The 12,897-nt window shown below is 40.3% G+C and overlaps 1 protein-coding gene across 5 annotated transcripts in view; it reads left to right on the forward strand.

Annotated features, from left to right (window-relative positions):
* Positions 1-12,897, forward strand: part of ANKFN1 (ankyrin repeat and fibronectin type III domain containing 1) — a 105,678-nt gene that overhangs the window by 76,323 nt on the left and 16,458 nt on the right. For all 5 annotated transcript variants that reach the window (XM_021555428.3, XM_021555446.3, XM_077787376.1 and 2 more), the window contains 4 exons: positions 1,092-1,199; positions 7,684-7,783; positions 8,912-9,044; positions 9,630-9,746. In XM_021555428.3, the coding sequence (XP_021411103.1) occupies positions 1,092-1,199; positions 7,684-7,783; positions 8,912-9,044; positions 9,630-9,746 (458 nt within the window). The remainder of the gene's footprint in view (positions 1-1,091; positions 1,200-7,683; positions 7,784-8,911; positions 9,045-9,629; positions 9,747-12,897) is intronic.

Below are 12,897 nucleotides of genomic sequence, written 5' to 3' on the forward strand. Positions count from 1 at the left end.
AGCCCCTCTGCGGCTGTCACACTGCCCACAGGCTATCAGGATACCGAATGTCTTCTCTTTCCAGCCTTTCATGGGGCTTACTCTGGCTGCTACACGAAATGTAAATAAACAGGTATTTATATCCCTGGCATAGTGAGCCCATTGGAAGGAATGCTTGACTCCAAACTTGCACTAGAAACTGGATCTGTATATTTAGTGAGTGAGCAAACTGCTGGTGGCTACACGGCCTCTGTGCCAGCAAGATGGGAGCATGTCTCCAGTGCAGACAGATCTCTTAATACCTTGATCCACAATTCCTCTGGGCCAGGAAACAGGTACAATGAGCTTTTCTCATTATAATCAAAGTATCAAAATAGCCAAGTCTGGAATTAAAGAGCTCCTTTCTGATACACACAATTTCTTCCTATTTATGATGAGTTTGTTTTTTAAAATGAAGACTGCGATTCTCATTAGCAGCAAGGGAGTGAAAACAAAGTCTGTTGGAGGTTGAATGTGTGTGGGACAAGCGCAGCAGGATTTTGCCTCAGGAGTGCAGTGCTGAGCAGCCCATGGCTCCAGGGCAGGAACTGCCAGCGTTTGCTCAGGCCTCTGCTGGGAGCAGATCTCCAGAAGTGATTTCACTCCAAGCACGTTTCTCTGGCCACAGGGCAAGCTCTGGGGGTAGGAAGATGTTCACTCTCTGCTTTGCAGACGTGTAGGTGAGCTGTGGATCTCCTGGTGTTGGCAGGAGTGGCAGAAGGAGCATGGTGTGACCTCGGTGAGGGGCTGAGTGCCAGGACAGGCTGAGAGCAGCCCTGCCTGCAGCACCAGAGCCCATTCATGGAGAGAAACAGCCATGGTCAAGTCAGTCACTGCAGGAGCTTCTCAGAGCTGCTCGTGAGCTCTTTGTTAATAACCATTACAATTAATCACCCAGCTGGCACAAGGCAAAGAAAACTCAGTGTACAAGTAACAATAGACGTAGAAACGACTTGTGCCTGCCGAGATGTAGAACTCCTCTAGAGACGAGAAGTACCAGAGGCAAGAAAATATTTTTAGACCCTCTCCTGCACCTTTGTGTTTCATTTCTGTTTATTTCCTTTGTTCAATAGACTGGAAAGACTGCAGTGGAAGAGAGCCTCGGCACAGGGGACACACAGAGGCCCTGGAACGGCTCCTTCAGCAGGTCCGAGCAGCTCATCAGCACTACAGCTGCAGAGGTAGGGATCCATCGCCGTGTGGTAGGGCACCAGCTGAAGCCGCTGTGGCGCCTGTAGTTTTTAGCAGTTTTCTAACTAGGTCATACCTTCTCATTCATCAGGAAAAGAAAGATATTCATATTGGCCCATCTGGAATCACTTTAGCACACTATCTCGCTCTTAACCCTTGAAATTAGTTGGATGAAAACGTCTGAAGGCTGCAATGTGCACACACACAGTCTTTCTCCCTCCATACCCTACACACCTATTGATATATTTTTCCCTACAAATTAGTTTCACACAGGGTTCCATTAAAATGTTTCAAGGAAGGCTTTTTTATTTTTTCATATAAAGAAACCCTTTAGACAGTTAACAACTGGTTTGGATCAAAAGGGAGGAATTGGCTGCCTCCAAATGGAAGACACTAAGTGGATGGCATGCCAATCCATAATGAAAAATACTTGCACAATGCAATGGGAAGATAAGATTGCTACATTTCAAAACAGAATGGATCAAAACTAGGAGAGAGTTCAAATCTCAGCCAATCTTCATTCATGAGAAACAGACTGTGCCTTTAATAGCTCAAGAGCTAAGGCAACATCTTGGCATTCTTTTTAGAGCCTATATAAAAACTCCTGTTCTATACGGGTTGTTGAAAAGTACTATTTATTTTCTTAAAATAAACTTCTAACTGGAACAATGCTTCATTGCAAAGGGACTTTCTTTAAATGGAAAAGTTAAACTATCATGAAGTTTTCATTTTTCTTCACCTAGTATAACTGATATGTCAAGTTGCAGCAATTGATTTAAAATCATAGAAATATTTTGAGCTAAAATCATCTGGCTGAAATAAAAAGAGGCAGCCTTTGTTCTTTACATGCAAATTTGTAACCATCACACTGATCCACAGTCTGACACAACCCATTGTAACCATAGCAACTTAAATGATTCATCTATGATGCTTGGAAAGGAGATATTGCAAGAAAATGTTGTTTCTCTAATTAAAATTCATGCAAATGTTATCACTTGCAGGTGGTCTTGGTACTGAAAATACAGATGATGTATTCTATTTCTTACATGGCTTTTTATGCTCTTAAAGAAGGTTTTTTTGTGGTACAGTTTTTCCTTTCTGGAATTAGTACCTATCTCAGCTCTTTCGGGCACCTTTCCAGTCAACAGGGACTAAGTGATGGAACATCTGAAAATACTCTTAGTATAAATTGTTTTACTGACATAGCAGCCCAGAACAGAAGCAGTTATAAACATCATGCAGAAAATACCTCCTTTTAACATTCTGACACCAATGCCTGCTCTTATAAAATTCCACTGCTCCTGAAATTAACCTCAGTCTCAAAACTGAGCAAAGATCACTTCATTATTGATTTCCTAACACCTTTTCCTTGAATAATAAATTACAATACAGACAATGTGTTCAGCTCAGAACACTTTCTTCCGTGCCTGAAAGGCTGTGGGACCTCACATAGGGCAGTACCACACTGGAGACAGCTTGAGCAGCACCCTTGCCTCCAACCAAATAGAAATCTCATAATTGCTTGTAATGCTAGCATTACACAGCAGTATATTTTGGATAAATCAGCATGGTATCATCATAGGAGAACCTTTGGAACTTTCCTTAAATATATGATGATGTCAATCCCTTTTATTTCACTAATTTGGTAAGGAATCAAAACAAAGTTTGCAGGAAAAGTAAGAATTATGACATCACTTTGACTCAGAAATTTTATTCTGATATTTATCAACCTCAGTGGAACCTGAGGAATTTGATCAAGGATCTGAGATAAGCTTCTCAGAAAACCCCAAATAACAGTTTTTACTTCATGTAATACAGAGGCTTGATCTCTATGCTTAATAATGTAAATTAGCATGGTGGCCTGACAGGGTGGAAGTCTGCCTGGCCCTGATGTTGACACACAGGCTGAGGACCTGTCCAGGCATTTTTCTGTTCTTTGCCATGATCCCTTTACCACATTCCAGTTAATGCCAACCTTGGGATCTCCGTCTGCCCCATTTGCTGTAGAGCTGTCAGCAAAGAGCTGGACATGGTTTGAGGGAGATCCTTGGCTGCCTGCAGTGCTGCTGAGCTCTGGCAGCAGAACAGGCTCTGCCAGAAGCAGGCTGTGCAGGAGGCAGAGCTCAGTGGGAGCAGAGCTGGGGTCACACCTGGTGTCACACCTGGTGTCAGGCACCCGAGCGTCCCACAGGATTCCTGCGTGGGATGTCCCGCTCGGGCTGGCTCCGAGGGCAGGACAAGTGACAGAAGGTGGAAAAAACTGAGAGTAATCAATCCAAATGGTCTGAGATCATCTGAACAACGCAGGCAAATCCTCAGAAGCCAGAGGAGCTGGAGGATGAGGCTGTGTGCTGCTGCTCCTGCGGGATCTGGGAGGGGACATTGCCCACATTCCAGGCAGATCCTTTGCCCAAGTCTGTTCATTCAGGCTCTGCCTTTTGCCCTGTGCTCTGCATTGCAGGCGCTGGAGAAAACAAGATTACAAAAATACCAGGAAGAATACACTGGAATGTACAGTGAGTTTAAGAGCTTTTGGAATTAGATCAGCTGTTGCTTTTGAACCTGCTCTGTGATATGATGAAATCTCCAAGGGAATTACTTAGGAAGCTTTCTTTCATATGTTTAATCTTCTGGAAAACCCTGGTGATTACAAATAACAGTCATCCATTTGTCTTCATAATTCCATGCTACAGACTATCATAACTGAGTTACAACAATTGTATGTCCTGGCAACACTTCAAATATATTTTTAAGTATTTTTTTCTTTTAGATCTTTCTTTCTAAACAAGTCAGAGTGGATTAAGTAATTGTGTGGCGCTTCATTAAGAAAGGAACCCAACTCTTCCGTAGAATTCTTACCAGATTTTTTCCCTCTGAAATTCAGCTGAAATGCATTTTAATAGACAAGTCAGAGGTGAAATAAAAATGTTCTGCTTTTAATTTGATTCACAAGCAGAGCGCATAGTTTTAATTGCATTTAGCAAAGAGAGGGATTGCTGATTCCACAAGGCATTTAAGATGTTTAGATTATAATTCTTTGTGAGAATATAGGAAAGTAGACTTGAGAACCAAGCTATAGACTGAGAATTTCAGGTTGGGAATTTGAGAAGAGATCCCAGATGCATACAAGCTTGAGGGGATGGCTCTTATTCTTCCAATAGGTTGCTTTTAAGTATGGGTTTTAGTTACATAAAAAACTGCAAAGAAATCTTTATACATCCTCTACATTCAAAGAGAAAGTCTGCCATTGTCAAAAATACACCTTTTTTATTTAATTGCCTATTTCAGACCAGGTTTGAATGCTTCTGATCTAAATCTAATCACTGGAAATTCTCCCATCTTGGCTGCTATGTACTCACTCCCAGGCTTCTATTAAAAGAGCTCACAGCTCAGTTGCTGTATCATTTGTTAATATAAACTTACTGTGTTGCTACTGGTACTTTTCTGTGGTGGTTACTCTATGTTATTTATTAGTTAATTAAGTAACAGACAAAGTTCCATTTCCTGCAGATCCAAATTATCCCCTAATTTCAGCTCCATGTTTTCTGGCTTCTAGACACACAATACTGTAAAACAAAAGCAAATAGCAATATAGGAGAGTTTACCATCTCCATCTAGTTTTACATTAATTCTTTTGCTGTTGGCTTCTGCATAGCTGTGGACTAAACCCAAACCACTAAATAGACCAATAACATATATTTCACTTGTAACGCGCCCTCTTATTTTAATGTTGCAGTCTCTTGGTGTTTTATACAAAATTTTGTTGCTTTGCCTTCAGTAATTTCCTCCTCCATTCCCTCTGAATAGATGGAGGAAATACAGAAGAAAACAATTAGAATGAAATTTATATTCCTAAATTGATCTTAACCTTGGAAGAATGAAATAGTAAGACAGGAGTTTTCATGTAGCATTTGGTTTACATTAGTGCAATACACTGAAAAAAGGCTCACAGTAAAATAACTCTTATCTGAGGAGATATGGTTAGAAATACAAATGAATATTTTTAGAAGGAGAAGAAAACAAAGGAGTAGTCATGAATTTGGATGAGTCTGTTTAAGCTGAAGAGTGCATTGCAGAATATGCCATGGAGAACAAGTTTGCACTGGAAAGATAATGGATTTGATGATCTAATAAGTCTCATACATCTGAACTGTATGATTTCACCCCCAATAGAACGTTGTTCTCTTTGTACTCACTGTTCCACAGAGCAGTAATTATTGCTAACAATGTGTCTGCTTGCTGGGGCCTTCAATGTGCCAATCATGGTGCAAATTTATTCAGCATTCAGTGCTGAGCACTTCCACAGATGGGGTTGTGGAAACAGCAAATTTAGATGTTCTTCAATTATTCAAAATTAGAACTCACCAGGGAGACACAGACAGACACCTCCTATTCTGCACCAGAGGTAAGTGGGACATACTCTGAGAGCACCTGAGCAGGTGATCAGCAGCTTTCAGCAAGTTGCTCTTCATGAGTCATGGCTTTTTTCCCACTGCAGAAGGATGTCCCTCAAAATGTTTCACAATTCTCTCTGGATGGGGATCCATGCTTCATCCAAATAAACAGTCAGATCCTGGAAAGCCAGATGCACTTTCACAGTGACATTTTTTGTTTTGTCTTTCTTTTCATATCACAGCAAATATCTGAAGAATTAACTCCATTTTTTCAAAGTATTTCTGCTGTTTCTCTTACAACATTAAACAGCACAGACATTGCAAAAACCAAAACCAAACCCAAACAGTTTTAAATGCCCATTGCTTTCAAATCCAGATATGAATAATAACTGCCAGTACATTATAAAGTCCTGCATGTCCCTGACTGCCACCTCTTGGTGTCCCCTCCAAACCTGCTCACAGGCACACAGCTGCTCACAGCTGTCACACAGAACTCATGGCTTTCAATGCCCATGGGAAGATACTTCCTTGGCTCACAAGGCCATGCATGAGAGAAGGGAAGACATTTTGTCAAAATCATCAAAGTGAAAAAGAATGCAATGTATAAAAATTTAGCAATGTTTTCTTAGAACATTGGGACAATTTTATTAAATTCTTCTATTGGAGAGCTGGCCCAGAGATGCTGACAGGCACACAACAGGTCTCAGCTTTGACATGAAGTGAACAAAAGAGTTTAACACCTCTCTCTTGGACTCCAGATTAGTAGGGAGCAAAGGTAAGTGTGGAAGCTCTGAAGCAATACATAAGTGGAAGTTGTTGTGATGGAGAAAAAAAATCCAAGCTTAAAGCAAACCAAAAAAAGTGCCTTCATATAGAAAGTTTTTATCATTTTTTCCTAAGGTAATAAATATATACAGTAGTGAAGCTATGTAATGCAAAGTAATAAATAAGTGACAAGTCAAAAATGGTTTATTTAGGGTTGAAAAAGAGAGGGGGAATTGTAGGAATATAAAAAGGTAAAAGACTTTAGGAAGTGCGAAAAGGCCCCAGAAAGTAGACATAAAGCTGAGAAAGGCTGGGAAACTTCAAAACCTTCTCATGGGAAACTAGGAAAATAAGAAACAAATGAATACATTTATATTTATCATAAGGAAGAAGAAAGAACAAGAACTTATTGATAATTAGATGTGAAAAGTCCTAGATATATGCTTTGCAAAGATAGAAAAAGTTTCAGTCTTAAATAATGAATTATTGTGTATTTTTTAAGGTTCATAGAAGTCCTTTTGTTAATGTTAAACCCACATGGGTCTTTTTCTTATTGGTTAGGGTATAATGACTTTGCACCTTTTATGCTGTTGGTTCAAAGAAAATGTAGAAAAAGGCTTTGCACAAGCTGCCACCTTGTCTCTGATCTGGATTTGCATGGATGTTGTTATTTTCTCTGTGTCTCTTGTTGTTTGCTTGTATGGTACAGACAGATAATAAATCCTGAGTCTGCAGCCAGTCAGGGTCCCATCCCGTTTGTGAGACACAGACTGATCCAGCAGACAGCAGATGCATTTAATGTGATATACAGACAGATGAGGCTTGATCTGGTCCCCTTAAAGCTTTTCCTTAGGTTACACTGGTGATGCTGGGATGTCAGTGTCAGCCAGTGCACCAATTATTTACTTCTTAGAAGCTTAAGCTACATGTGGTAAGAAATTCAGAAATTACAACACCCTAAAATGTTGACTGGTGATTCAAATCCCTTCTTGGTTTTTGAGACCACTTATAGAATTCCCATCCTTTCTAAACATTAAGAGCATGGAGGGCTGGTTCAAGCTTGCTTCAGAGCAAAAGAGCTTTATCTTGTCTGAGTTTGCAGCAAGTAAGGAAACTGTCTGCTGCTCTGTATCAGTAAGTTAATGAAAACACCATCAAAGGATTGCATCTGAGCATCTTTCTAAATGTCTTTTGAAAGGAATGTAATAGGCACTGTCTGAAATTTAGTACTGTGGTTCAAGAAACAAAAGGTTTTTATGAGACACTAACTGAAACTTAAGCGCTGGGTTGGGTTTGCTTCTTTTTCCCATTTCAGAAAGTTCTAAATTACAAAATGCTGGTCGCAAGCAATCGGTTTCCAGAAGCCTGAAGCACCTTTTCCATTCATCAAACAAGTTTGTGAAGACTCTGAAAAGGTTTGTCATTCCTCTCTGTTCGAGGCAATCTGAATTTTGGCAGTTGCTGTTCTGTATTAGAGAAAAGCACCTCACAAATATGTGTGAACATGTCACTACTGATGAGACAGCAATTGGTCAGAATGAATTGATAAAATCACAGATGTGTAAGACTGGTGCAGCTGACAGGAAAAGAATGCTCTAGCTTCTACTGAAATCACCAGAATCTTTTCCTTGTTACTTTTGGGAGTGGATTCAAATTGTTACAGAGTGAAATATTCTGTGCAAAGCCAAAGCGCAGCTACTGAGCTGTTTGAAAGCACTGCCCCTGTTGCTGCTCATTAATGAAAGTACAACATTTATTCATTCATAGCTCAGATAACACTTGGATAGTCCACTGGCAACAAGCTACACACACAACTCTGACTTCCCCAGCTGGGTTTGCAGCCCACTGTGACCCAACTCGCAGCCCTGATTATTTGTTTTAGCAAATGGAAATTGCGTATTCTGGATTATTTCTTCTTTCATTGCCACGAGTGTTCAATTTGCATTTTCTTCTTTGTATTTTGGTAAGATTTTGATTCTTTCAGAAGAGCTCTCCAGAGTCTTTAAATTCCCTGCAGTAACCACTTCACATATGTAGCTAATTGTGAGGGTAAATATTGAAAGGAATGATATCTATAAACAGGTTTGCAGATATGTTGGCCAAATTACACTCAATTATACCAATGTAAACCCATAATAACCCACCAGATTTCAATTGAGTTACTTCACATTTGCTCTGAAGTAAAGGAGGGCAGAACTAAGCACATTAATGATAAGTTTTAGTAAAATTTCTGATTTCTAAAGGGCATACGGCCTCCATTGTGTACTGTGTACTCTGGCAAAATCTAACTGAAACTGATCTGGCTCGCACAGATCCATAATCTCTTAGATTCATGTAGTCTCACATCATCTAAAGTGATAAACTTCCCAAATATTTTTCAGAATTCACTGACTGAAGATGCATGACCTTATATTACACAGAAGTTTTGACCAGATAATCCACTTTGTTTCATCAGAACTTAACATCTGTGATTCTTTGACTAAATTTGGCATGGATGTGAATAGACATGAAAGGTGTTTGATAGTGTTTCCTTCTCTCTTTAGGGGACTCTACTTATCTGTTATACTTTTTTACAAAGACAATTTGTTAGTAACCAATGAAGATCAAATCCCAATTGTGGAAATCGATGACTCTCACAGTAGTTCAGTTATGCAGGATTTCCTGTGGTTCACAAAGGTAATGGGAGCCTAATTTCATCTATTGCTTCTACAAATTTGTTGCTAGCAATGCATAGGCCTTAACTCACCACTCCGAATGTATGAAATTATGTCAGTAAAAAGCTGAATGATGAAATGCTTTATCTCTCATGTGAAAGGTAATTTTCCCAAACCAGTCATGTGGATTAAATCCTGACTGTGGCACTGACAATGGTACAATTAACTCTTAAGGTATGATCCTACATGAGTGATTGCTATGTGGGCACTTAGAAGTTTTATGGACATTTAGAGCAAGAGTCTAAAGAAATAACCAGGGGTTTTAAATTTGGTATTGTGGTTGTGCCATCACTCAGGTTGTCTCACACTACTTTTTTCATACCACAGTAGTCCAAAATCACTTGAAAGGGTTTCATGATGTTTACAGAACACCTCCTGTGTGAGTCAGTATCTGTGCCATCTTTATCCACTCAGCTGATTGCCATCTGGAGAAACACAAAATGTGCAATATCTATTGATTTTTCAAGTCCAAATTGCATTTTAGTATCACTTCTGCTTTTGCAAATGCCGAGAACAAGAACTGGTTGAAGTGGATCTGTTTTTGCAGTTGTCCTGCATGTGGGATGACATCAGGTGGCTGAGGCAGAACATGGCTGTGTCTGTGTCCTCATCCACAGCACTCCAGGCCAGGCAGAAGATGCTGTCAGCAGCAGCACAGCTACAGGTGGGTGCCGTGGCATATTCCTGGCTGTTAGCTCAGTGATCTGCAAGGGACGGAGCTGCCAGCTGTCCCTGGGACTGTTCTTTGGAGCAGCATTCTCAGCTCCAGTGAAATGAGGCACTGAGCCTCTCCTGCCAGGAAGGAAGGAGTTTTATTAAAGAGTAGGAATAACAAAGGAAAGAAACAATAGGAAGAAAGAAAAGACAAAGAAACGAAAATGAAAAAAAAGAAACGGACAAAGAAACAAATAGATTTGAACCAGTAGATAATGGCCAGGCAGACAAGCCTATGAGTTTTCAGATTGGGAATTCAGTTAAAATCCTGATATTTGCTGCTCAAAAGTCTCTTATGGGCCTATTAATTATTAATCTCTTAATAAAGCATTTAAAGTCTGTTCTATTCCAGCCTCTGCTGCAGACACAACGTGAGTGTTACTGAACACTTAAATCCTTCTGAGTCTCAGTTCACTACTTGTTATGCAAACAGAAATTACAATTTCTCCAGCAGAACATTTCCATCTTTATTGTAAAGCTTTGAAGCTGGGTTAAATCGGGTTTCACGACAACATGAAATCTCTAGATGGCAGGCAGACACTTTCATTAAAGTAGTTACTTTTGTGGGAAAATACATTTTCAAAAAGCTGCGTGCATGGTTGTTATGGAAAAAGTGTATCCAACCTCACTTTCTTCTACCTTTTGTTGAAGTCACTGAAACTTCCCAGAAAATCTGTGGTGCACTCCTGGCATTACTGCAGATCCTCACTGCTGGCCACTGTGCTGGCCACACGTCCCCCAGGGGCTGTGTCAGCACCATGACCTGGTGTGCAGCAGCTGTGTGCTAACAGTATGCACAGGGGGTTTGTTTGACACCTTTTGCTGAGCATGCTGTGCAGCAGAGCAGCAGAGCAGCCTTCCTGGGCAGCACCTGTCTGGACTGATTTCCCCAACGTGCCCCAAAAGCCAGCCTGCTGCACCTTTAGTGCAGGACCACCTGTGTTAAGCAGCAGCTGCTTGTCAGTCCTTTGAGCTGTCACTATAGCAGGTTCTCACTATACCTGCTGAATACCCCCCCAGGAAGCTGGGGCTGGCTCAGCTCAGGTGGCACACGTTTGGTTAGCTCAGCTCCATCTCCCCTGTGCAGATCTTGAACAAAGAACTGCCCAGGGAGGTACCCGACAGCCCCAGGGCATCGTGGTTTTATTGGCTACCACAGATGCAAAGTGCAGAGCTTGAAGCACAGAGGCACAGCAAATATGCCCATGTGGTGTACTCCCTGCTGAAGTTTTGCCAAATTTATTGCCCTAAATGCCTGTTCTGTTTGCTTGGTCCCTGAGGAGCACAGGGATTGTCACCCAGCTGTCAACGGTGTGTGGCCTAGTGGGATCCGCCAAAGGATCTCAATAAAATTTATATGGTTGAATACTTTTTATTGAGGCACTTAATAGACTGACTCTGCAGGAATGCAGAATGGAGAAGATAGTGATGACACAGCTGCTCAGGGACTAGATCAGTGCATTCAGAGACAACAGGGACTGCAACTTTGCCTGTTGTTACCACCAAACAACTGAAGCAAACAAAGCACAAGTGATGGTGTAAAAAGCTAAGCAGATACAAAAGTGTTTTAGGGCATAAATCAGTCCCATATAGATATTAGTAGGTCCCTCTTTCCCTGTGCTGGAATGTCACTCACAACATAGTGACAATAAAGAAATGTTTGTTTATATCTGGGCACATTCACGTGCCGCAGTGATTAGTATGACAATTAGATGGCTAAGGACTACTGCCAGGATCTGCCCCAGCTGGAGACACAGGGATTAGCACAAAATGTACACTCAAGACACCCAGAGTCAGCCAGAAAAGGAGACAAACCCCAAAAGACAGAAGTTTAAAAAGGCAAAAGAGATGGGCTACATAGACACCAACAGCCTGCCCTGGAAAGAGATGCACAAAGCTGAAAGAGACAACTTATACTGCCCAAACCCAGGCACTGTGCTGACTACCGAGAGTTTAGAAACAATTTAACATTAAAATTGGTAAGTAAATATTGCCTGCTAAGTGCAGATAATTAATTTCAGTATAATCTATCAGTTTAAAGTGTCATTAATTTAATGTACAGTACTTCCCCAAAGATACAATGTGCTTCATTGTGAATTCAAGTTTTCCTTTTACACTACCCTTCTCCCTATCCAGCTTACTGTAGATCTCTTGAAAAATCACAAAGTAATGAGCATATTTTAAATGTTATGCATTTTTCTTTACAACATCTGGGAATCTCTTCAGTGGCTGGTCACTGGATTGAGTGTGTTTGCACCTATAAGCAGACGCCTTACTGTGTGAGGAAAGGCATTTTAACCAAAATATGTATTTTATGTGGAGTCTTTTAAAATTACTTTTCTTTAATCCTCACATATTTTCCTGGAGAGCTTTGCCTTGGTAGTTTTGTCAGTTTCTGCCTGTTTTGTCTAGCACATTCTTGGTATCTGAAGTAAAAGGATTCATGTCTCTTCAAATCCTGTGCTTCACAAACACACTCCACATTTTAGCTCCAGAATTATTTACATTCAGCACAAACATGAAGGTCTCTTGCTTTTGTTGCTGAAAATAATCTGAATAATTTTTAAATGGAGAACAGAAAATGGAGATTATAGTTAATGAACATAGCAAAAAATATTTAAAATGTCTGTTATGAGTGATTTGGGAAAAAAAGGAAGAATTTTATATGATTTCTAAAATTTGGTTGTGAGTAGGTTCAGATAAGCACCTAGCTCTTAAATAAGTTCATATCAAAGGAATCACTAGCACACCAATGAGTGCTTACAAAAATCACATCCTGCATCTTTACATGACCGGGCAAAACTAGGAAGTTTGTGAAGTTTGAAACAAATAAGTGAATTTCTTTGCAGTAAATAGGTGAATTAATTTGCCTTTTACAAAGGCATTGGGTCATAACAGTCTTTCTGAGGTTCTCCATTACATATTGGAATAAGCACTGCTGGACCAAATGCCTCATAGGATCCACAACTCAATCTACAAACACAACCTAAGGGAAAATATTTCTTTTTATCACTAAATGATATGACTGTAAGGCAAGGGTTTGAGAAACACAATGTGTCTCATTCTTAGTGAAGCCAGCAGGACTGATGTCGATGAGCACA

This window comes from Lonchura striata, chromosome 19 (genome assembly GCF_046129695.1).
Source record: "Lonchura striata isolate bLonStr1 chromosome 19, bLonStr1.mat, whole genome shotgun sequence".
In the NCBI taxonomy this organism is placed as follows: Eukaryota; Metazoa; Chordata; class Aves; order Passeriformes; family Estrildidae; genus Lonchura; species Lonchura striata.